The sequence below is a fragment of the Eriocheir sinensis genome, chromosome 43 (genome assembly GCF_024679095.1).
Source record: "Eriocheir sinensis breed Jianghai 21 chromosome 43, ASM2467909v1, whole genome shotgun sequence".
Classification (NCBI taxonomy): Eukaryota; Metazoa; Arthropoda; class Malacostraca; order Decapoda; family Varunidae; genus Eriocheir; species Eriocheir sinensis.
The window spans coordinates 7132376-7157090 of record NC_066551.1 but is presented as its reverse complement, the minus strand read 5'-3'; the positions used below and the strand labels follow the sequence as shown (position 1 = coordinate 7157090).

General features: G+C 38.5%; 3 protein-coding genes across 7 annotated transcripts; 1 reads left to right on the top strand and 2 right to left on the bottom strand.

Moving 5' to 3' along the window:
• Nucleotides 1–902: 902 nt before the first annotated feature.
• On the bottom strand, nucleotides 903–10254 carry LOC127010413 (succinate dehydrogenase cytochrome b560 subunit, mitochondrial-like). Of its 2 annotated transcripts, none has more exons than XM_050884470.1 (5): nucleotides 10127–10254; nucleotides 8983–9057; nucleotides 6893–7095; nucleotides 3476–3618; nucleotides 903–3232 (listed from the first exon to the last, which is right to left on the bottom strand). In XM_050884470.1, exons 1-5 carry the CDS (start codon nucleotides 10237–10239, stop codon nucleotides 3128–3130), a joined length of 639 nt encoding a protein of 212 aa, XP_050740427.1. In that variant the 5' UTR covers nucleotides 10240–10254; the 3' UTR covers nucleotides 903–3127. The 2 variants fall into 2 exon arrangements, with proteins under 2 accessions (XP_050740427.1, XP_050740428.1); XM_050884471.1 differs by lacking the exon at nucleotides 10127–10254 and adding an exon at nucleotides 9169–9258.
• LOC127010414 (vesicle transport protein GOT1B-like) lies at nucleotides 9828–17924 on the top strand. Of its 4 annotated transcripts, none has more exons than XM_050884473.1 (6): nucleotides 9828–10027; nucleotides 13390–13481; nucleotides 14355–14533; nucleotides 14854–14935; nucleotides 15183–15217; nucleotides 16113–17924. In XM_050884473.1, exons 1-5 carry the CDS (start codon nucleotides 10003–10005, stop codon nucleotides 15207–15209), a joined length of 405 nt encoding a protein of 134 aa, XP_050740430.1. In that variant the 5' UTR covers nucleotides 9828–10002; the 3' UTR covers nucleotides 15210–15217; nucleotides 16113–17924. The 4 variants fall into 4 exon arrangements, 2 of the variants coding, with proteins under 2 accessions (XP_050740430.1, XP_050740429.1); XR_007763167.1 differs by lacking the exon at nucleotides 15183–15217 and having other exon boundaries at nucleotides 9842–10027; nucleotides 16113–16231; nucleotides 17699–17924; XR_007763166.1 differs by lacking the exon at nucleotides 15183–15217 and having other exon boundaries at nucleotides 9843–10027; nucleotides 16113–16231; nucleotides 16894–17924.
• LOC127010415 (LYR motif-containing protein 4-like) lies at nucleotides 17509–24565 on the bottom strand. The gene is made up of 3 exons (XM_050884474.1): nucleotides 24253–24565; nucleotides 19941–20061; nucleotides 17509–19746 (listed from the first exon to the last, which is right to left on the bottom strand). The coding sequence occupies exons 1-3, from the start codon at nucleotides 24336–24338 to the stop codon at nucleotides 19696–19698; spliced, it is 258 nt and encodes an 85-aa protein (XP_050740431.1). The 5' UTR covers nucleotides 24339–24565; the 3' UTR covers nucleotides 17509–19695.
• Nucleotides 24566–24715: the final 150 nt, after the last annotated feature.

The window sequence follows — 24715 nt, the reverse complement described above, 5'->3', positions numbered from 1 at the left end:
CTTGAGGAGGTTGTCCAGGGATACTTTAAATATCACCAAATCTTCATGACTTTGCAATTTGTCATGCATAGGCAACCAATATTGGCATGTTCACTGCTAAATTTCAGACTATTTCAACAAAAGACTAGATAAACAATTCAAGTAAAAAAAATAATTTCAGAGTAATTCATTGATGGATCCATGCATTAAAATCCCTACTATAAGTTATAGACCAAAATTTGGAGATTCCCTTTAGTTTATATTTTTTTTACATGTTTGTTTCTGTAGAAGTGTATGATATATTTTCAGTATAATTAATATTCGTCTTTATAAAATATATAATCTTTAAAAATCACAATTTTAATCTTTTAAATCATGTAATGGCACCAAAACACCAAAGTAGTCAATGCAAAATATAAACAGCAAGTTTTAGAGGCTCTGAGATAAGGGTCAACGTTTTTTTTCCCTATACCATTACTTTACTTCCTTTAACCCTCTCATCACCATGGTGCGAAATGCATCAAAACAATTCTGCAATTCAGCTTTTGATGTGAATTGCATAATTTTTTTAATTTGCCAAAAATAAAGTTTTCAGTAGAATCGTGTCAAAATTTGATGCCTCAGAGATCCAAGCTAGGCCTACCAAATAAAATAATTGTCAATTTTCTCGTGTGGATGGATTTAAAGTGACAATGGTAATAAATAGATATTTATAATACATTTTCTGATATGTTTGTTTTCCTCGATTTCTCAAAAACTATTGGTCATAATAAATTCTAATGGTAGTATTGGAAAGCTCATAAACATCAGCTGTTATTGTTATATGTTACATAAAAAGTTGACTCAAACTTTCAAGCTGTGAGGTGGTGAACATAATTCTTTTTCTTTATACATTGTTTATTCAGAGTCAGGAAACTTCACTGTATATTTCCACTTCTTGTTTCTTTATTAATGCAGAAAAATGTATTACAAAGCTGATGATGTATAAGAATGGCAGGGAAAAAGAAAACTTGTGGGTGATTTGGTAATAGAAATTTTTTTTTCGCCACATGCTGTCAGGTCATCCCGCCTCACCCCTCAGGAGCCCCAAACATGTTGCAGTGGAAACTGAAGCATATTAAATTTTCAGTGCATGAGGCTTATAGTCAGACCTACATGCAAATAATCAAGAGGGCTGAAACCTAGTGCCCTTTATGGCATTCACGACGAAAGAAAATATTCGGAATCATCAAGAATGTCCGGTACACTCATCAAAGTAAAGCAGCAATCTTATGGATTAATTAGTATGTGTAACTGGCTGTGACTTTCCCATTCTGGGAGCCTGTCATCCTACTTGAGGAGAAATTGAGTTACCACAGATGATGGTGATGATAATATGTGGTGCATTACATGCATAGCTGGGCGTTATCGCGATACTTTATTGCTGATAACAAGATCGGGTTATCAGCCATCTGCTACTCATTTAAATATATCGGTATCTCCGCTACTTTTGTAACCAAACCAGCGATAATTGCTACTTTTTTCCGTCTCTGAAAAAAAAAAAAAAAAAAAATTGTCTCCTCCCTACTGCGCATGCGTGGCCTGGGCGCCCGGTGTTGTATGAAACAACCTCGGGGTATGAAATATCTTCGGTGAAGAGATTTCATACTTAGATCATCAACGTTAAAACAATAGGTTATTTTTTATGTTACTCAAAAATCAATATATCAAAGAGAAAAATAATTTAACTTTGCCCAAAAAATGATCATTCACTGCCTCAAATTTGATATTCAAAATTCATTTGTGAGCATGCCATGGTATTGAAGGCACCCAGTGTTGTGTTATTTGGTGTCCTATCGTCAAAAGCTGGCGCTTTTGCTTACAAACACTGGTCTCTCATGAACTGCGCATGTTCAGACCAGTAAGTGTAGCCCTGTACAGTCTCACAAAGCTCTTTAACACATTAATAGTTGCTGGAAGGCTGAATCAGACATACACTACCACCATCCTCGTTGTTTCTAGAACGACACTCTGTACATATAAATACAACTCATACAGAGTGTCATTCTAGAAACAGCGGGGATGGTGGTAGCGGTACTGTATGTCTGATTCAGAATTCCAGCAACTTTTAATAATGGTTCAAAAGCTTTGTGAGAGTGTACAGGTCTACACTTGCTGGTCTGAGCATGCACAGTTCACGAGAGACCAGTGTTTGTAAAGAAAAGCGCCAGCTTTTGATGATGGGGACGCCAAATAACACAACACCAGTTCAGGCGTTTCTAGTATTACCGTCCATAGGTACGTGTCAACATGTGGTTTTCAGGTTTTGTAAGTTTTCTAAAATACAGATAATGAAAATTTGAATTCATCTGTTTTTTATTTGAAATATCAATATAGTATCGTTTTTGCCTACTGGACTTATCACTAGTTAGTATCGGAATTGTGGATTTATATCGGGTATTGGTTATCGGTTAACGCCTATATTTCTGTCTCCAGTTAACGAATATCGGTTATCACCAATAAGGTTTTCCATTATCAGTTATCGGTTATTGGGAATAAGGTTTTCTGTTATCGTGCCCAGCTATGATTATATGACAGTGCAAAAGTAAAGTAAGGACAGTGAGGCTGATTATCCCCCAACCAAACTTGGTGTTAAGGTATCCTGTGACCCTAAAAGTATATTTTATTTTAACATGTCCCGTAACTAAACCACGACCTATATGGTAATGCATACATTCATCCCCTGATGTACCTATGCATGCAAATAATAAATCAAATCCTCAAATGTCAAAGTCAGCATGTAAATGTATTAAATTTTTTTGTGTAAATTTTTATTATAACTATTATATACATATTTGTATCAATGTGATCCACATCACTTTTATTATAAATTTACTTTTATCATATTCTTATTACCATGAGTCAAGAGATCCACATCCACTGCCCTTCTGGTTGTCCAATCTGCATTTCTCCAATTTAATGAGTTAATGTACCAGTGAGAACTTTCTCTCATTATGGTGGTTGCACGAGCCTTGAGGTTACTTAAACACAACTATATTTACATCTAACTCAGGACAGTAAAATAAATGGGCCAAGGACATTGGGAAAAAAAAAAAAAAAAAAAAAAAATACCAGGGATTGTCATCCAATTGCATGAACAGCTGCTTTTCTACATGACAGCAACAATGCCTGAGAGGATGAAGCTGGAGGCCAGCACCATGTAGCCTGACTTGTAGAGGTTACGCAGGGTGAATCCGTAGCCCATGTCCCATGCCTGTACAGGGCAAGATAATTAATTAATGCACAGGTTACAACTTTTCAGTCATGGCATACATACACTCATAAAATTCCCAAAGTTTATATTACTATTTATGTATTAAAAAAATAAATAAATAAATAAAATAAAATATAAAAAATCTTCATAGTTCATACAAAAAATTAGGGTCAATTTCATCAAATTCAAAATTTGCATAGGAGAGAAATGCACAGATGTTGACAAGCAGTGAAGGCATCTTACCAGGTGCCGGACGCCATTACAGAGGTGGAACATGAAGGGCCATGCCAAGATGAACTTGACACTAAGGATGATTGCTCCCCCAAAATGAAGCGCCTGAATCATCTCCAGGTAGTGGGGGAAAGAGCCAGGCAACACCACAGTGCCTGAGGGAGAAACAAATTCCTTTAGTAAGGGTTTCAAGTGTGCATGTGTGTGTGTGCATGATGTGTGCATGAATGTGTGTGTATCAGTCCTTAGAAGGAAGTGGTGGGTAAGGACCAGTGTTCAAGTCCCACCCATGAGAAACTGATGTCAACCACCACCAGGTAAAGATTACTCACAAGTAGCCCATAGACTCATCTTTAGAGGTGCAAAGGATGGGAAAGTTTCCAAGAATTTTGGGTATTTTGGGGAATTTTCAAAATTTTCACATATGTGGATTTGTACTAATAAACAAACCAATTTTGGTTATAACTATTAATTAAAAAAATTAAGCTATAAAAATTGTATTTCCAAAAGGTTAGGCTAAGTTTAAGAAACTTTCACACACATGATATCCAAACATATATGGCATAAATTTACAAAGAAGCCTTCACTTTGTTATATAGAAAGTCTTGTTAGTAAGGAAGAATAGATGCTATTTCTGAGTCAAGACATATGGTAACTTTTTGTGATTTTGTTAGGTTAGGTTAAGTTTGGGGTATCTTCAGACACATGATAGCCACCAACTTATGGTATAAATCAACAAAGAATAACCTCACTTTGTTGTAAAGAATGTCTCATTAGTAGGGAAGCAGATATGAATGCTCTGAGTCTAGACCTATATTAACTGTTTGGAGTTTTGTGATGTTATGTTAGGTTAAGTTTAGAGTATTTTCAAACACATGATTGCCAGCACCTAATGGTATAAATCAACAAAGAATGACTTCACTTTGCTATATAGAAAGTCTCATTAGGAAGGAAGGATAAATGAATGTTCTGAGTCGGGACCTATAGTAATTGTTTGGGGATTTGTTAGGTTAGGTTAAGTTTAGGGTATCTTCAAACACTCGATAGCCAGAACCTTATGGTATAGATGAACAATGAATGACCTCACCGGGTTGTACATAAAGTCTCATTAGTAAAGCTCATATGAATTTTCTGAGTCAAGACATGTGGATTTGTAGGTAACTGTTTGGGGTTTTGTTAGGTTAGGTTAAGTTAAGTTTAGGGCATCTTCAAACACATGACAGCCAGCACCTTATGGTATAAATCAACAAAGACTGACCTCGCTTTGTTGTATAGAAAGTCTCATTAATAAGGAAGCTTATATGAATTTTCTGAGTCAAGACATATAGTAACTGTTTGGGGTTTTGTTAGGTTAGGTAAAGTTTAGGGCATCTTCAAACACATGATAGCTAGCACCTTAAGGTATAAATGAACAAAAAATGACCTCACTTTGTCATATAGAAAGTTTCATTTGTAAGGAAGCATATATGAATTTTCAGAGTCAGGACCTATAGTAAATGTTTAGGGTTTTGTTAGGTTAGGTTAGGTGAGGTTAAGTTTAGGGTATCTTCAAACACATGATTGCCAGCACCTTATGGTATAAATCAATAAAGAATGACTTCACTTGGTTGTATAGAAAGTCTCATTAGTAAGAAGGCATATATGAATTTTCTGATTCAAGACCTATAGTGACTGTTTGGGGTTTTGTTAGGTTAGATTAGGCTAAGTTTAGGGTATCTTCAAACACATGACAGCCAGCACCTTATGGTATAAATCAACTAAGAATGACATCACTTTGTTGTATAGAAAGTCTCATTAGTAAGGCACCATATATGAATTTTTGAGTCAAGACCTAAAGTAACTGTTTGGGGCTTTGTTAGGTTAGGTTAAGTTTAGGGTATCTTCAAACACATGATTGCCAGCACCTTATGGTATAAATCAATAAAGAATGATTTCACTTTGTTGTATAGAAAGTCTCATTAGTAAGGAAGCATATATGAATTTTCTGAGTCAAGACCTATAGTGACTGTTTGGGGGTTTTGTTTGGTTAGGTTAGGCTAAGTTTAGGGTATCTTCAAACACATGACAACCAGCACCTTATGGTATAAATCAACTAAGAATGACATCACTTTGTTGTATAGAAAGTCTCATTAGTAAGGCAGCATATATGAATTTTCTGAGTCAAGACCTAAAGTAACTGTTTTGGGCTTTGTTAGGTTAGGTTAAGTTTAGGGTATCTTTAAACACATGATAGCCAGCACCTTATGGTATAAATCAACACACAATGACCTCACTTTGTTGTATAGAAAGTCTCATTAGTAAGGATGCTTATATGAGTTTTCTGAGTCAAGACCTATAGTAATTATTTGGGGTTTTATTGGGTTAAGTTTAGGGTATCTTCAAACAAATGATTGCCAGCACCTTAAGGTATTAATCAACAAAGAATGACCTCACTTTGTTGTATAAAGAGTCTCATCAGTAAGGAATCAGATATGAATTTTCTGAGTCAAGACCTATAGTACCTGTCTGGGGTTTTGTTAGGTTAAGTTTAGGGTATCTTCAAACATATTATAGCCAGCACATTACAGTATAAATCAACAAAGAATGACCTCACTTTGTTGTATAGAAAGTCTCATTAGTAAGGCACCATATATGCATTTTCTGAGTCAGGACCTATAGTGACTTTGGGGTTTTGTTAGGTTAGGTTAACCGGAGGGTGGCATGTGCCTCATTAGACGTCACCTGAACAATCATGCCTGTGCCACCACTTGGCTCAGGGACATTCACTAACAGCCCCCTAAAATTGAAGTCTAAAGAACAACAATAACCTCAGCCTTGTAAATTTTTCTCAATTCTCAAAGTTCCTGAAAATTTCCAAAATTCCCATGGAAAGTTTCCAAGTTCAAAATTCCTGGGAAATTTACAACCCAATGGAGTGGCAGCACCCATAAGCTCTTTAAACATGTGTATTTCAATGTCACACAATAACCTCTATGTTAATAATGTTTTTTCAAAATTTATGTTATTGGCAAGAATCTACTGTGTTTTGAAATATATTTACTACAACATCCAGAATTCAGATAGTTACATTTAAAAAAAATTCTGTTGCCCAGACTTGGACAGGTATTTATTTTCAGGCATCAATTTCTTGACTCCAAAATTGTAGTTGGTTAAATTACGTTTTATGTCATGAAAAAAAATTATTAAGTAATAAAATTCTTGGACCCCTGAAATTAAGATTGACACTTTTCATGATCTCCACAAAATAGAAAAAAAGAAACAGAAAGGAAAGAAAGGAATGAGCTTGTCAGTTAAGATGGACATACACTAATATGTCTGCATCAGAAACTCATGAACCCCAAGAAGGAAAGGAATAACTTAGAGAAAGAAAATGTAAGAATTCACCAGTAATGAATGAAAAAGATGTTGACAGAAAGCTTTCCTTCTCACCAATGCCAAAGCCATAGAGGAGTCCAGCAAGGGCAAGGCCTGTGCCTCGGTGGGTGACAGAGAGCAGCGAGGTGATCTGGGGCTTGTAGATGGTGAGGTGAGGTGATAGTGGCCGACGCAGCCGCTTATTTTTGGCCCAGAAGTCCTCCGCTGACTGGGCCTTGAGGGCAGCAGCTGAGGGGGAGGTGAACAACGCACGGGTCCTGCCGAAAGGTTTAAGCATGGTGAATAACATTATAACCTAATTTAAGGGGAAAACGAGTCACAGGTCGGTATTGTTAGACACTTTCTCCTCACATCAACAATTTCCAAAGGCCAAAAAGAATCAGTCAGGTTCTTATGAATGGTATTTTAAGTTCATAGTACAGAAGAAGGGTCAAACTATCACTAGGGTCATAAAACTACCATTGGAAATGCCCAAAACTTCTACAAAAGCCTTGTCAAATATGTGTGCTTGGGTGATGAAATGTTTTACAATATAACCATTAGTGTCAGATAGCTATCATTTGAGCTAACTGCCTAAATCTATAAAAATGTACTAACCTGGCAATCTATTTTTGTTCAATATAACATAATCTACTCTTAGCTTGGATAGTAATTACAAGTAATTTGCAATGGAAATACTTATTAATGATAATTATCACCTTTAAAATTACCAGAAAAAAATGTCAACCACTAGATTCAGAAGGACAATAGAGTGTAGAGGAAATGTTGGAGAAAGTCTGGGTGGTGCATACTGGGTGGGGTGGACTCTTGAAAATGTTCTCCCTCCCAGTACTACCAGCTTTGACTTTCTGTATTTCAGGTCTGACCAGAGGGAGCAAGGCATAATAAAGCCTGTGGTGGGGATTATTTAGTTTCAATGGTCAGTCTATTTCAGAGAATACATTGGGTATTCATTTCTGGGTAAAGTATGGTGATTTGCAAAAAAAAATACTTATGTCAGATTAATATGAAATGCATCAAAAACTCAGTGAAATTAAAGGAAGAGCTAGGCTGAAAATTTACCAAGAGATCTAATGGCAAACCAGCTTGATCAATCATTTTAATTAACTAACAGCGAGTTCCAGAAAGTAAATGAATGAACATTAATGAAATAACCAAACCAATAGTCATGGCTGGGCGCTCAGAGACGTGTACTCCTCGCCCCACCATTAACCCGTCTGCTGCGACTGGAACGACTTTGGCTCTCACTGGTAGCCTGATAACATACAGTCCCATGTCTTTCTCTGCCTCTGTGGTAGATTGTGGAGTGTTTCCCATGTGGTATTGGTATGCTGGATATCCCCTCCCAAGGTGCATGACTTTACATTTTTCTTCATTGAATTGTAGCAGACACTTTTTGATCCATTCCTGTAGCTTGGTGAGATCTCCTGATAGGAAATTCGCAGTCAAGAGGTTAAGGAACTGGGAGGGTGTGCGTCTCAAGAGATTCGGTGAATTTCATGTATATAAATCATATTTAGACCTCACATGCACTTTCACTTTTTTTCTGGATACGAACAGACATGACACTATAAACTGAGCCTGAACGCATCAGAAGTTATCATGTTCCCAGTGCTTATCAGGTTCCCGTGCTCAGCTGAGTGTACGGGAGAGGCAGTTGGGTGCCTGGGCCCCATATACTAGGCTGCATGTCCACTTGCTTGGGACTATTGTGATTCAACCAACAAATCAAGGACAGTCACAGAATTATCATTGAACCTCGCACAGGGAACCACCCAGAAACTATGGACGATATCCTCTGTAGTAACTACGGAGAGAAGTGACCACCTCTTTAGCCGAGACTAAATGCGAGTCGGGTGTGATTCTGAAGTATTAATGCAGCACCTAACATAGGGACAGGGTGGTCAAGGGGAGCAACGCCCCTCCGAGCTGCCCTCAGGAGGTTAGGATAGGTTGGACATCTTACTAAGCCTTGAGTACATCGCCGTAAATGTTCAGAGTTGCCAATCTCCAAATTTGATACACCGGCTATTTATTTCGGTACATCTAGGCTCACTGGACAGACAAAACCGTCTAAACAACCAGCCCGGCTCGATGAACAGCCTTCGCCGTATTAATATCAATAATAATAATAATATACTCACCACTGCGAGGCGAGGGGGCCCTGCAGCACGGAGGCCCTCATCCCCCCGGGCACGCCGCACCCTCTCGCCGCCAGTCTGCAAGGAAAGTTCATGGTCAGTCACACAGCTGCAGTACACGGTGAATGGCTGTGCATCCCCCGCCCGTGTGATAGCGGCTAATATAGCAAGAGGGAGGAAGCGGGTCACCTGAGAGCCAGCGCCATGTTGGATTGCGTAGTGCACCGAGCAGCTGTTCTTTACATTGACGCTCTCTGATTACCTTAACAGTGTCTCATCACCATTCTTATTATACATTTTTTTTCAATTAATGCTTATAAAAAAAACTGACATTTTTTCTAGCTACAACCCTCATGGGGGTACAAAAAAAATTTTTTGACCTGACCGGGCTGACCTGACACCCCCCCACCATTTGACAGCTATACCACCCCTGCTCCTGCGCTTTGTGTTACAGAGCACTCATATATTGAAAATTACATCGAAGTGTAATGAATTTGGGGAAGCGGTGGTCAGCGTGGTGAGCTACGTAGCACTAGTGATCGACGGGCGTGGTCTAGGTTCGAGTCCCACCGAAACTGATTTTTCAAACCATCGTCGAGTGGCGGAAGGTTACCTTTATGCTGCCCAAACCTTAATTCAATCAACCCCAATTAACTTCAGCGACTAAAGTCAAGAAGAGCACCGGCCGGGGGGATGCGTAGGCCAAGCAAGAGTCACACATCACGGCAGCCACTATAAATAAAATTCGCCTGCGCCAATAACAGGCTGGGGCTGTCGAAAAAGACCCCTCAAGACAGCCTACCGGCCACCTAGAAGAAGAAAAAAAAAAAAAAAAAACTAAGCTACATTCTCAACAGGTGTCTTTCTTTACAAAAGTATGCCAGTTTCTCTGCTTGTCTTTCCATTGGCAGTGCCCCCCTACAGCAGCAGGAGTGTCCAGCAGGCGGCAGCAGTCCCCGGGCAGGGACGGCCCTGAGCGGCGAGGCGCGTCGTGGCGGCGCGGCGACAACACAACACAGCAGGATGATCTCCATAACAGACACGCAGAGTGAGCACCCGCCCTATTTACCCCCCACCCCGCTGCTTCTCTCCCCTCACTGACCCTATGCTGCCCTGGCCCTCCATTGTACAGCATGCCAGAACTAACCTGCCGGGGCCCAGGGCACAGGAGGTGGCCAGGAGGGCGCTCGGCCAGCCTGGCGCCCTGCCCCACACACGGCTCGGGGCCAAAGGTGCCTGCCCGGCGCTGGTCAGGGTCATGTGTTCAGCGCTTTTAATAATGTCTGATGCACTAACCGCCTGACTGCTGCGTTCTGTCAACCATGACACCATTAGCTGGTGGACAAGTACATATCTATTATATATAGCACCCGTTGCACTCTGGAGTTTGACCATTTATTTCTGACATCTTTTTCTACTATTCATCTTTCTTCATAATCAATTCCTGCAGAAATTGTTAAATGGGAGGGTTGAGGGGGAGCAAAGCCCCCTTCCACATTAGTTGATGTAAGGGTTAGGTAGATTAAGATAAGGGGGGTGAAGCCCCTCCTTGCCCCTTTAGGAGGATAGACGGTAATTATTGAAAATCACTCCACACCTCGAAAATACGATATTACGCCTCCATATTGTACTTAAGGGACGAAATACATGTCCCTTATCCATAATATGAAGGCGGAAAAACTTAAAAGTAATGAAAAAGTGGTAAAGGTAGTGAAAAGGCATACGGCATACGCACGCTGTGCTGGTGTTGGTGGCGGCGGAGGTGAGCAGCGTTGCCAATGATCCAATTAGCAATGGTACGCTAGGTTAGCGATGGTACGCTTAGTTAGCCATTAGCCCACGCATGTGAGACCAGGTCCACCATGTGTGGTTATTTTTTTTTTTAGAACACGCACCTTTACCTAATACTATACCTGGCCCAAACCTTCACAAAACCCTTTGGGTAAAGGTGCATGTTCTAAAAAAAAAAAAAAAGTGTGGTGGACCTGGTCTCACATGCGTGGGATAATCGCTAACCTAGCGTACCATTGCTAACCGGATCGTTGGCAACGCTGCTCACATTGCAATGGTGTCGCCATGTAAACACATCATCGGTATATATAATATGCCTTTTCACTACCTTTACCACTTTTTCATTACTTTTAAGTTTTTCCGCCTTCATATTATAGATAAGGGACATGTATTTCGTCCCTTAAGTACAATATGGAGGCGTAATATCGTATTTTCGAGGTGCGGAGTGATTTTCAATAATTACAGGATAGACTGTGTATGGTTAGCTTCGTTCTGTAGTTATTTTCATACATACTTGATGTGCTTTGCAATGTGCCATTTTCAATATGGCAATCAAGGCGGTGGCTCACAAGGCAGCAGCAGAGTCTGCCTTCCTCATGATCTTGTGAGGACTTAAGTGCTAATTATTTCTTGTTTTTGCATAGTGTGATGACAAAACTTTTATTCTTGCTGAGTTTTGGTTGTTATTAACCCGGTAGCTGTGGGGATCATGTTTCTTAAAGGCCCCTCTAAGCAAGAAAAATGAGAAAAAAATCATCACTCATGCAAACCATTTCATAATAGGTATATATCAATGCATTTGTGATCAGTTTATGCATCATCTATTTTGGGGGGGGTTATATCATGGCAAAAATTTGGCTCGTCGTTGGTACACCATAAAGCCACAAATTTGGCCCGTCGCTGCTACCGCATTAATCTGCATTTTCTTGCAGAAAGCATGAGAGTTTTGGTAAAAGGAAAAGAAATTCAGGAAACCATTGATTTCTGGTGGGAATAGTTATTACTATAAGATTAATTAAAAACACATCAAAACTTCTCTGAAAGAAATAGTGTTGTCTTCCATTGTGAGATGGGTGAACTCATTGATGCTTAGATCATATACTGACATTGATGCTCCACACATACACACACACAAAGGAGGGGTGGTATGGGAGTGACTCTCCATTGCTTTCGCTCACTCCTATCTGCCTCCTGCCCTATCTTCCAGAAGGAAGAAATACAAATTACAGTGAATGTAGCAATAAAGGAAACAATAATAATACATGAGAAAGGAGGGAAGTAAAAACTAGAAGAAACAGAATAACTGACATGAAAGAACACACATACAAATAGTCCCCATATTGTTGAGGAAGAGGAATATGGAGGTGTTAAGTGACCAGGGGATTTATTCACTTTAGGGGTTTGTGTCCCTGCCCACAGCTAGCAGTCACTCCAATCCCTGAGCTAAATTGGTTAGGGAAGGGCCTGCAACCCCTCCCAGCAAAGACTTACCCAACTGAATGAGGTGTTGGGACATGCTGTGGTAACGAGTGAGGACCAAGACATGAACCCTTGTCTCAATCTTGTGGGTAATGAGTTGGCTGGGATGGGGCATTACCATTACAGGTAGCACTACACAAACATCGTTGTGGCATTGCAGATCTCCATCCATGCCTGGTCAACACACAGCTTGTCTCACTCTCCTGGATATGCTGTCGAGTCTCTAATTGCCTGCGTGGAGGTTGGCTGCTACTTGGTCTTGGTGGGCCTCAGGGATATGACAGCATGTCCAGGAGAGGGAGACAAGCTGTGTGTTGGCCAGACATAGATAAGAGATCTGCAATACCGCAGATGCTCATGCTGCCTGTAATGTCATCACCCCATCTCACCCAGCTTGCTACCCACAAGATTTTGACAACAGGTCTCGTCTCAATCCTGGCACATTGCCATGGCATGGCTCAACACCTCATATCAATCAATCAATGGGCATTTGCCAGGGGGTGCGTTGCTTTGCCCATCCTACAATGCCAAGCCCAGAGGGGGTAGGGGCATGGGCTTGGCTTCATGTAGGCCTCCTTCTCATCCTAAGTTACCATTACCACACCTCATACACCAACTAAAAACAAACTAAAATGTAGAGAGCAGGGCTGAGGCACATACCGAAACCCCCACCCAGTTCTACCGAGGAGCCTGACCATGCATATGATGTTGAAACAAGAAGAGAAGAAGGATAAGGTGGATGCTTGTAAGGAGCTGGGCAGTAGCACTGGTTATAAAAGGAGAGAGAGAGAGAGAGAGAATGTTAATTGGCTTTCTGTTGGTGCTACAAACAAATCTCTCAATAATTGAGGCCACATGGCATGCCAATTAATATAGTGGGGGGAGGGGTTCCTGTGCAGACTACAATCAAGTTGCTCCCTTACATGTAGGGGAAAAGGAAATGGCTAGGGGCCTGATCAGAGTTAACCTATCAGAGAATGATGACTTCTAGTTTTTTTTCAGAAATATGTTGTATATTGAATGCAGAATAGCTACATTCTATTTTACAATCTTTTGTTGTAGTGCAAGCTTCATAGGAAGACAATTGTGTGCAGGAGTGACTGTACTTGGTCACACAGTTATTGTTGCCTTGCCTTGCAGAGATTGGAGTGGGCTTTGTGACTTTTGGGGTGACCTTCATCTTCCTTGGGGTCATCCTACTTTTTGACAAAGGTCTCCTGGCAATTGGCAATGTAAGTATTTTAGAAAGTATAAAGTTATATTAAATATATATATATATATATATATATATATATATATATATATATATATATATATATATATATATATATATATATATATATCTATATATATATATATATATATATATATATATATATATATATATATATATATATATATATATATATATATATATATATATATATATATATATATATACATATAGATATATATATATATATATATATATATATATATATATATATATATATAATATATATTTTTTTTTTTTTTTTTTGCTTCTACTTCTCATATTGCATTGTATTGATGAATTTTAGGTAACTAGTAAGGACAAGGGTATGCTATTTTTCATTATTTTTCCAGAATTGTTTTGCAAACACAGCAATGGGCACTTGGACATGGGGAAGAGAGCGAGAGAGAGAGATTCATTAATTGGTATTTTAGGGGCCCTAAAGAATATCAGGTAGGAGCACACTTTAGGGTCACCAGATGACTGGTGGATGTACATATATTTGTAAACTCCTTTTGGGGAGGGTCTTTGCCCCACAAATCCCCAAAAGTTTACTATTTCCTGATTTTTTTTCTTTTTTTCTAGTGTATGTTTGTAGTGTTGTTGGGAAGCAGTTCTGGGAGATAGTAAAATAGAGGCATCCTTTGTTAACAAGTATCAAATTTTGTTTTTAAAGTGTCAACTTTACTACATTTATATTTTGACAGTTGTCAGACTAGAAAGTATTATTGCTAGTCATTCATTATTTTCATACTAAAATAGAAGGACCTTTAAAAAATGCTAACTATGTACACATACCATAGCATGAAAATTACCCAAATTCTCAGAATGAAAGCGTTTCTTGGTCCACCAGATCCTCTTCTTGGCGGGGATGGCCTTTGTGGCAGGGCTGGAGCGCAGCTTTCGGTTCTTCTTCCAGCGGCACAAATGGAAAGGCTCCGGGGCCTTCTTTGGAGGGATTTTGACAGTCCTTCTGGGCTGGCCACTGGTTGGCATGTGTATCGAGATGTATGGGTTTATTGTGCTGTTTAGGTGAGTCTCTGCTTGTGGTCCTGGGAAAGGAGTTGAAAATGTCACAGAGCAAATTATTTACAGTTTACCATTATTCCAAGTTGATACTACAGAAATAGATAGTAACAAATACTTTGTCAGTTATAGCCTACCAGTAACAAACTGAAACCAGTTTTTTGGGGTGCAGGTGTATTCCATATTAATGTTCAGTTTGAGTAACAGATTTCAAAGAAGTGAAAAATAGGCCTTGGTATAAAATATTCAAATTGTGCCTTGTTTTTATTTAGCAACTATAAAAAATGTGATCACTATGCATCTCTTCTCATTTTCCCCACCAACAGTGGCTTCTTCCCAGTGGCAGTGAACTTCCTCCGTCGTGTGCCAGTCCTTGGACAGATCCTGAACCTGCCCTTCATCAGTGGGGTGAGTTCTCAGGACTTATCATTTCTTTTGTGGTTGCAGCGTGTCACTGACCCTTTCATGTGCAGTGGTGTACTTTGTTGCTGCTCCTCATAGTGTGTCCTGTGTTACAATTTGACTCATGGGTAACAGTACAAGACAGGAGTGGACTTCACTTGTCCTCCTTTGTTAATTTCCATAGAAATTTCAGATATGCCAATGCCTCTTCTTTCTCAAGTCATTCTCAAGTGAATTAACTCTGACATTTCAGCTGTTGCCACTTGACTCCTCTGCTTGAGTGTGCAGGTAATGATGCTCCACAGCTGTCTTGGTGGTGGCTTTAGGACTTTTATCTTCTCATTTGTTTCATTAGATATTTAAGTTGTGATATCCACTCCCAATAGGCTGTCTCCTACATAGGATGTGAGGGCTGATGGAAACTTGTTTGTCTTAAGGAGATGCAGATTTTTTTATATATATAATCATGTATTAACAGCATAGATTGGTCATAACATTATTGTGCATACTCAGGACACATGGTCCATAAGTTTGCATCACCTCTAGTAACATCTTGCAACAGTCTTCAGATTTTTATTTTTTTGTGCATCACCAGTGGGCCATGCATTTATTTATATTGGTGCTCTCATCCCCTATATGTTTTATTTTATTTTTTATACAGTCCTCTTTCACTACACGATATACACTATGATTTAAAAGTGGAATTATTTTTCTCACAACATGACTTGTTATCATTATCACCAGCCTTGTTTTCTGCTTAAGCAGGGTGATGATTGAATTTCCCATATTTAGACTTTCAGAATAAATGTCATCCCTTAATCCTTTCCCAGAAATTAATCCAAATTTTTGTAGTCTGTGTTCAACATCTGTAACCATTTTATATTGTAGAAATTCATACTATTATTGCACCTGTAAATTCTTTGGACCCTAAGAATGATCAGTGCCTGTTTGGTGTGGTTTTAGAAGTAGATTTTGTTCATTTAAAAAAAAAAAAAAAAAATTATGCTGGGGCAGGTTTTACTTATTTTATGGCAGAAGAGTTTTTTGCTGTTGCTTTAATCATTTCCTGGCCTATTTGTCTTTGGAGACACCCATTTTCTTGATGACCTTGCTTGCTTTCCTGGCTTCATGTCCACATCGAGCTCACTGCACAGAGCACTGATGTGGTTGGTGTTTGTTACAGTTTGTGGATCGGTTAGGAGGTGAATCCAAGATGAATGTCTGACAGGAGAGAATGGTGAACTTGTGGAAGGGAAAGAAAACATCACCAGCAGAAACTCTCCCACTGCAGGGAGCTGCAAGGTACTGGGTTGTCTTCTAACGAACACTTGTTAGTAACATTGTGTGCATGTGTTGTTGATATTATTACGGACATCATCATCATTATCATAATTGTTTTGGAGGAGTTATTTCTTGCTTATATTGAACTAAAGTTTTCATATCTTTTCTGTTTCTGAATTGAAGTGAGAAACTGTATTGTATATAATTTATGGTTGATAGTCAGGCAGTTTATAAACATGTAATGTGAAAATTTTATTTGTGTCATTTCTTTCACTATTGGACTCAGCTTGTATGGGCAAGTAATAATAACAGTTTATGAAGGAAGTTTTTTTATATGGAAGGCCAAATCTTATTTATTATGATTATTGCTCACCAAGCAAGTGCATAAAGTACTGTTGGCTTTTTCTCAGACCAGCAGTCATGAGTTATTACTTATTTATTTATTTTGTGGGCATACTGGATAGTTGTGGCAGTTGGTAAAATGAAAATCAAATAATTGATATGAAGGATATTCATGAATATAATAAACATTATGTATATTGTAATGCTTATAGCCAATAAAAACAAAGTTGCTGAAGACCTTTACTTAATTGGTTTATAAAATTATTTTATGCAATATGTAACCAAATTCAGTAAGTTGAAAATATGTAAATAAATAAACACCACTGCCAATAACTGTTCAGGCAACATGGAGGAGTTGATTGTATGGCTGCCAGTACTGCTGACCAGCCTCATCATGAGTAATTCTGGATCAGGTCACCTGCTGGGACACAAGCAGCTCTTCCTGCTTGTTTGTTTTTCTGTGTGTTGAATTGTGAGTTCTCAACACTTGAGTGTTCATCCTAAATATTTATGCATATTATTGTGATATAATTTTATAAAGAAGTTTGATACTTGATATGGTGCACCACAGAGCTATTACATAAATCTTAACAAAATTTGAAAGTAAGTTTGCAATTAGCTATTGCAGGATATAAAGTTTCAGTAAGGTTTCTAGTTCAATACCATGGAAAACAAAAAATTCTCAAGCATTTTTGGAATGGTGAATGACAAAAATACAGTGGACATAGGCACTACTTGTGTTGTACAGCTCATCCATTTTTAGTAGGTTACTTTTGCTTTCAGAGTTCAGCATGAACAACAGCATTGCTTTGCAATCATGGAGAATTGAAAAAGAAAAATGAATGCAGACATCAAAACATTTACATTGCTTTCAGCCCAGGTTGCTTTCAAGTAACTTTTAGTCATATTGGCATCAGCCACTTTTTGGCACTTGAGGTTGGATATGTAACAGCTGCTTTATTTTTATTTTTATTTTTACACGTTTTAAAAGAAAAGTTTAATGCCAATAACAGTAGTGATGGAGCCCTGAAACATTCCACAAATATGTACAATTGTCTCTGATACGTGTGGTGCACCAGCCTATTTCCCCTACAGTGTGCAGTTCTATGAGCCATACTTTCAGCGTACAAATCCTACCTTTTTCAGGAAGTGTGCAGGTCTGATGACTGATACACAAGTGTTTGATAAGAATCTTACTACACCAACTTCTATGTACCTACTGACTTCAGTTTTGTTTTCTAAATATATTTGCATCCTTTACTGAAATTCTGAATAGCATGTAAAGGTTGTGAATAAAACTAACTGTTCTGTGTACAATGTGAAACTGTGAAAATATGTTGTCAATTTGTAAAGATTAAAATTTTCTAACCTATTTACTTTTTAATGTCTTCAGGTTTATAATTTTTCACGACAGAATGGAGATGACTTAATGCAAGTCTCTGCAGATAGGATATAATATAGAACAAACTTATTTCAAATTGACAACCCCATCTTGAAACACTGCTTTCTGTAAATATACTGAGGTTCTCTTTTTGATGCCCCTCCTTATAACTTACAAATGAACTGATGCTCTTGGTAGAATCAAGACATTTAGAATTTAATGCTCTTTTTATTACATTGAAAAATGAAAAGGCAATAGCAGTAAAGTATTTTATTGGTATACAAATGTGCATTATTTACATTCAAACAAAACATTTGCCATGACACATGAATGTGCTTTATGTATAGCTTGAACAAGAAACTATGGAATGAAAATATCAGCTGTCTTAGACTGAATTCATCAGTTTTTCTTTTCTTTTTATGTTAAAATATAACCAATAATTGTTATCTGATGTTAAGAAACTTAATTCAAACAGCTGTGTCCTAAGCTGAGGTGGAATATTTCAGTGAAGTGAGGATCATTATGTCTACCTTACATGTATCCTGAGGGGCATGCGACTCATCACTTTCTGTTTGTCATTATAGTATGGTTGCTTTGCTTTGCCATCTCTTACAAACAATTACCAAGCTTAATACTCAGAAGAAAAAAAATAGTGCATACATACTAAAGGCAAAGTGTAATGATTAATGTTTGTGAGTCAAATACTTAACAAGTTACTTGACTCCATTAAAGCTGATGCCTGGAAGCTGAACACTATCACAGATCTTAGTTATCTGATAGACAATGATGTGTTCTGCACCAGTGAGTACTTTGTTACATGGCTCTAAAAGGCACCTTATGTTGGCCACAGCACTCACAGCTGAAGCCAACACAGACAGAGGCTACAAAAAGATATACTTTGAAATTATTCTGCTACCTCAAAATTATCCAGGGAATAAGAAGCTGATAACAACGTATAACTTTTTAATATACCTAAAAGTCAATGACTTTAGCTTGATGGTACAGTGGTTAGGTTGTCTCCTGAATAGTGTACATTCACACCTGAGACATGGCAGCTCTTAAGTGAAAGAAGGCAACACAAAATTTATGTCACATATACTAAATTGACTTTCAATGTTAGCTGCAGTATCTCAGGATTATCTTGTGGCCATAAAATAACATATTTGATGTAGCTATATGGCATTTATGTACCAGTTGTTTAGAACTTATTAACAGCTTTTGAGACATTATATCTTTACTTTTCTAAAGGAGCAGATTATTTATTACTACAAAACAGCAACATCCTTAATTTAGCATGCTCTTATTTGCCCTGATCAACATTTTCACACGTGTTTTAGTTACTGTATGAAACAGTTTTGATCATAACTTTATGGACTGGCATGAAGGTAAGTAACATCATAATATGTGCAAAATAATGTACAAAAGTCTTATAAATTATAAATTTATGATTGAGCAACTACTTGGAAATTATCAGAAAATAAATACTGGTTTACTAAACACACAAAAATTAGGTAGTCATCCTAGTCATCCAGTCACTGAGGCCATGGCGGTGGCAGGACCACAAGTCAGGCTTCTCCACTAGACAATATTCTTCACTAAAAGCTGACAAATGAGGGTTTGTAAGCAGACAATTAATGTTTGCCTTTATTCTTAAAATTATATATATATATATATATATATATATATATATATATATATATATATATATATATATATATATATATATATATATATATATATATATATATATATATATATAAATCTATTTTTCAATAACCAGGGTTGGAGATCTGTACAGGTTTCCTATTACAACCTGCAAAGGAAAAGCAAATTAACTTATGCATTATTAGAAGGAAAGTGATCTGAATGCTATTCCTGCATTCATGATAACCGTCATTAATATTAGCAAAGAGTCTGTGTTTTAAATATTTCATATAACTATGTACTACAAAAACCTGGAAAACTAGTAATTATGCTCTAAATGAATATGTGTAACATTAAGCTTACTTGTCTTTTAATGACTTCTAAAGATTCTTTAGCAACCTCCAACTCTCTTTTTTGGTCTGCTTCATCAGTCAGGTTTCTTGCTTTCCTAAACCCATCACGAACTCTTCTCAAAGCGTACTCTCTGTGGTGATAGAAATTCTTTGAATATGAAATGAAAATATTTTGGGGTAAATACCAACTCCATATCATTAATATTAGTTATAATTTTTTGTATTTCAGTGATTTTATATTTTTCACTGATATGTTTTTTCTCATTTATCTAGAAGTGTGAAGGAGATAAGGTATGTAAACCCTTTAACTTTCTAGCAGATTTCTATTTTCATGTTTAGCATAACTAATGAGGCTGCCAGGAAAACTAGGTGTTAACAATGACTTTTGATAGGTCAATTTGTTCAGCAGAGGAGGAAGCAAGGGTGAAGCAACAAGACATGTGCTGAAAAAATCATTATACAGATGTCTGAATAATCCTTGATATCAACTCAACTCATGAGACACGTAAATAAATGTTCATCATTGCCATAGCTGGGCGTTATCGCGATACTTTATCGCTGATAACAAAATCGGGTTATCGGCCATCCGCTACCTATTTAAATATATATCGGTATCTTCGGTACTTTTGTAACCAAACGAGCGATAATCGCTACTTTTTTCCGCCTCTCAGAAAAAAAATGTTGTCTCCTCCCTACTGCACATGCGTGGCCCGATGAAAAAACTTCGGGGTATGAAATATCTTCGGTGAAGAGATTTCATACTTAGATCATCAACATTAAAACACTAGGTTATTTTTTTATGTTACTGAAAAATCAATATATCAAAGAGAAAAATCATTTAACTTTGCCCCCAAAATGATTATTCACTGCCTCAAATTTGATATTCCATATTCATTTGTGAGCGTGCCATGGTATTGAAGGCACCCGGTGTTGTGTTACTTGGTGTCCCATCGTCAAAAGCTGGCACTTTTGTTTACAAACACGTACTGGTCTCTCGTGAACTGCGCATGCTCAGACCAGTAAACATAGACCTGTACAGTCTCACAAAGCTTTTTAACACATTGAGTTGCTGGAAAGCTGAATCAGACATGCAGTACCACCATCCTCGCTGTTTCTACAACGACACTCTGTACATATAAATACAACTCGTACAAATCAAGTGTCGATCTAGAAACAGCGAGGATGGTGGTAGTGGTACTGTATGTCTGATTCAGCCTTCCAGCAACTCTTAATTACGGTTGAAAAGCTTTGTGAGACTGTACAGGTTTACGCTTGCTGGTCTGAGCATGCGCAGTTCATGAGAGACCAGTGTTTGTAAACAAAAGCGCCAGCTTCTGACAGTGGGGAGGCCAAATAACACAACACCGGTTCAGGCGTTTCTAGTAATTCCGTCCATATTTTTTGTTTTTTTTACGTCTTGGCCTATTGCGCAGGTAGGCTTCTTCCCGGTGGATCCTGATGGTCGATCCAAGGCTTCTTCCCGGTGGGTCCTGATGGTCGGCCCAGCCCGTTCTGGCGCAGGAGAGTGTTTATAGTGGCGCCATCTTGCATTGGCTCATGCTGCCCTCCCGGAGCTCATCTTTAATCCTAGAATCTAGTGTCCGGGTTGATAGGTGGTCTTCTGGACAGCATGTGGGTAGTTTTAAGCCACTCAGCGGCGGCTGAAAAATCCCAGCTTGGTGGCACCGATCGGGGATTGAACTCGCGTCCTCCTGAATGCAGTGCCGTCTTGCTATATGTTCAGCCACCGCCTACCCATGTGTGGCGTGGTTTTCAGGTTTTGTAAGTTTTCTAAAATACAGATAATGAAAATTTAAATTCGTCTATGTTTTTCTATCTGAAATATTAATATAGTATCGTTTTCGCCTATCGGACTTATTGCTAGCTAGTATCGGAACTGTGGATTTATATCGGGTATCGGTTATCAGTTATTACCTATATTTGTGTCTCCAGTTAACGATTATTGGTTATCACCGATAAGGTTTTTCATTATCAGTTATCGGTTATTGGAAATGAGGTTTTTTGTTATCGTGCCCAGCTATGATCATTGCAAACTCTGGCTATACGAGCATGTGGCACATTACCCAGAAGCTGACCCTGCTCATCAATTTGTCTCTGTAAGACATCCTGAATGAAGGAGGCCAAGGGGATGCCCTCAGAGTTTGTGGCTTGAGCAAGTCAACAGATCCTGCCAGGAGGCACTTCAGATGAGAAGAGGGCCTGCATAGATACTTGCCCAGGGGGACCCCCAGGCTTGGCGTCATTAGGGTGGGCGACACAATGCATCCCCCAGTGTATGATCCATTGACTGATAGACTGAATAAATGAGCTGTCACTATATTGGTAACACAGGTAAAGTTTCTTCAATGTCACAGTGACTGATGATTGGAGTTTCCTAAAAATTCCTGTTTTGTTTCTGCAAGACTGGTTTGAACATATTAAAGGAATAGTGACTACTGAATAGTTATTCTTGTCAAAAGTTATGTGCCATATTACAAGGTTTTACTTAATTAATGGTCACCTACAAAATCAGATTATTCTGACCTTCGTATACTGTACTTTGTTTTCTTATATGCATCTTGAGAAAAGTACCATATGTCATGTGCGAAATTACTTGCAAATTCAAATTTAAAATACCGAACATTAGGTTCATGTACAATGTGTGATATTATATTTACTTAAAAGGCAGCTACAAGAAATGCAAAGCGAGAGTGGGGATAGCGATAAGTTTCATATGGTGGGATAAGTTACTATTTGGCGGGGTTAGGCTCCTATTTAGGTTGGGATTCATTATTGGGGTGAGTTGTGTTAATTTACCTGATATGAATTCTTAAAAAGCAGTAATATATAAAAAATGGCTTTGCAAGAGCAACCTGTCTTTGGATATGGGTTGTTCAGAGGTACCTATCTATAAACCCTCGAGGGTTGCTGCAGATGAATTTTCTGCATGCTGTGCCTCCCAGTGAGTTTCTATATTTTTGTCATATTTTTAACACTTTGATTATTGATGTTTTAATGGGGAAGCACATCCTCGTGAGAAAATTAAGATATCAGAAGACTGCAAGGATCTTCCCAGTATATATAAATACAAGCCTTTGTCAATTAAAACAGTTATCTAGTCTTCCAATTTACCCAATACAAATTTTGGTAAGAAACGTTTTCTTAATGCACTGATATCTTGTTTCCTAAAACTTTACCAACTTTTTGTCATCATATCTGTATTCTAATAGCCATTAATTAAACAGCTATTATGGAAATAAAAGTAGCATCTCTGATAAGGTTAAGATTGTAATTTTTTTTATGCAGTGTAGTTACTAATAACCTCTGGAAAACTAAATAAACTTCAAAATATTGATGTAGAAAGTTTAAGAGTGCAATCCAACACATTTTATTCTTGGCAATGGGAGATCAAGATGGATTAGGTTAGGTCAGAATGTAAGATTGGGTTAGATTTAGTTTTGTTAAGTTTAACCATTTATGATAAATAGGCCAAACTCTATATTCCCTTTGTAAACCTCCCCCAAAAATACAAGGTGAAGAAATTAAAACAACTGTGAAAATAGCCATGAAAAGTGAGTGGGAATTTGCGCAGCCCTGAGTAGCCATAAGCATCCCACAGCGGCCAAAACATACGGCTCACCACAGCAAGAATCCAATGGTCTCTTCCTTACTGTTGTCCAATGGGGTTAAAGATTAGCAGAATACATATATTACACACGAGTACTTCAAAAGGTAGAAAGTTAGATATGAGGGCATTAATATAACCAATTTTAACCCAGATTTCCTGTTACACATGAATCTGGAGACAAGGGGAAGGAAGTGTAAAAATTAAGGTATATTTGAAGGAGTTAAGAGAGAGAGAAGTTATAGGAGAAAAAGGAGGAGGAAAAAGAGTAAAGAGAAGCAGGTGCAGATAAAAGGAAGGTAAAATGGAGGGATGGTTAATCTAGCTAACTGCTGCTTCTAATATACCGAAAAGAATAGCATGTGGAGTGCATAGGATACTTCATTTGCTGCCGGGGATGTTAAGAACAGTGACAGTCTGGCAATCTACAAGAAAGCGCTGAAGACGCACTTATTCACTAAATCCTACGACTTAACAAATATGAGGATTGATGACAACTTTTGGTACTAATATTACTGTTATAATGTTAGCGGCCCTGTGGAGCGTTGCCACGGCGGCGGACGGGGCCTGAAACCTCATCAACGGTAAACGATGATGCAACCCTGCCGGCGCGGAGGCTGGCTGGGTGCGAAGGACGTGCATGTGGCTATAAAAAACTACACTGTGTGGGTGAAAACATCAAGTCGCATAGTCATACCTGTAATTATATGATGTAAACTTCTCACTCTCTCTGAGCAGCGCCTTGTAGAGCGAAAGCACCTCCCGTCTCCCGCCCGCCGCCATGCTTGTTGTGTTTACCTGCCTGCCGCGTCCCGGCCCCCGCGCGGCCGTGGCTTCGCTCGCTTGCTTTCTCCGCAGTTCACACACCAACGGTATCCCCTCGTAAGCCCTCCCTCACCATGACAGGCGACAAATAGGCTACCTCGGAAGTTTTGATATGTAGCTAATCGTTATCAGTTATCATTATCAGGTGACAGGGCTTATCATCAACAGGCGCACATATGCATCCTTCACCCGAACGTGTTGTTACAAAACAGTTCACCACGGCCTCATCACGAGTTGGGCTCGAGGCTCATTAGCTCCAGAAATAATGATGGAGTGTATGGCACCTTTACATTGACTACATGTCGATTTTTTTCTTTTAAAGTTACCACGAGAAT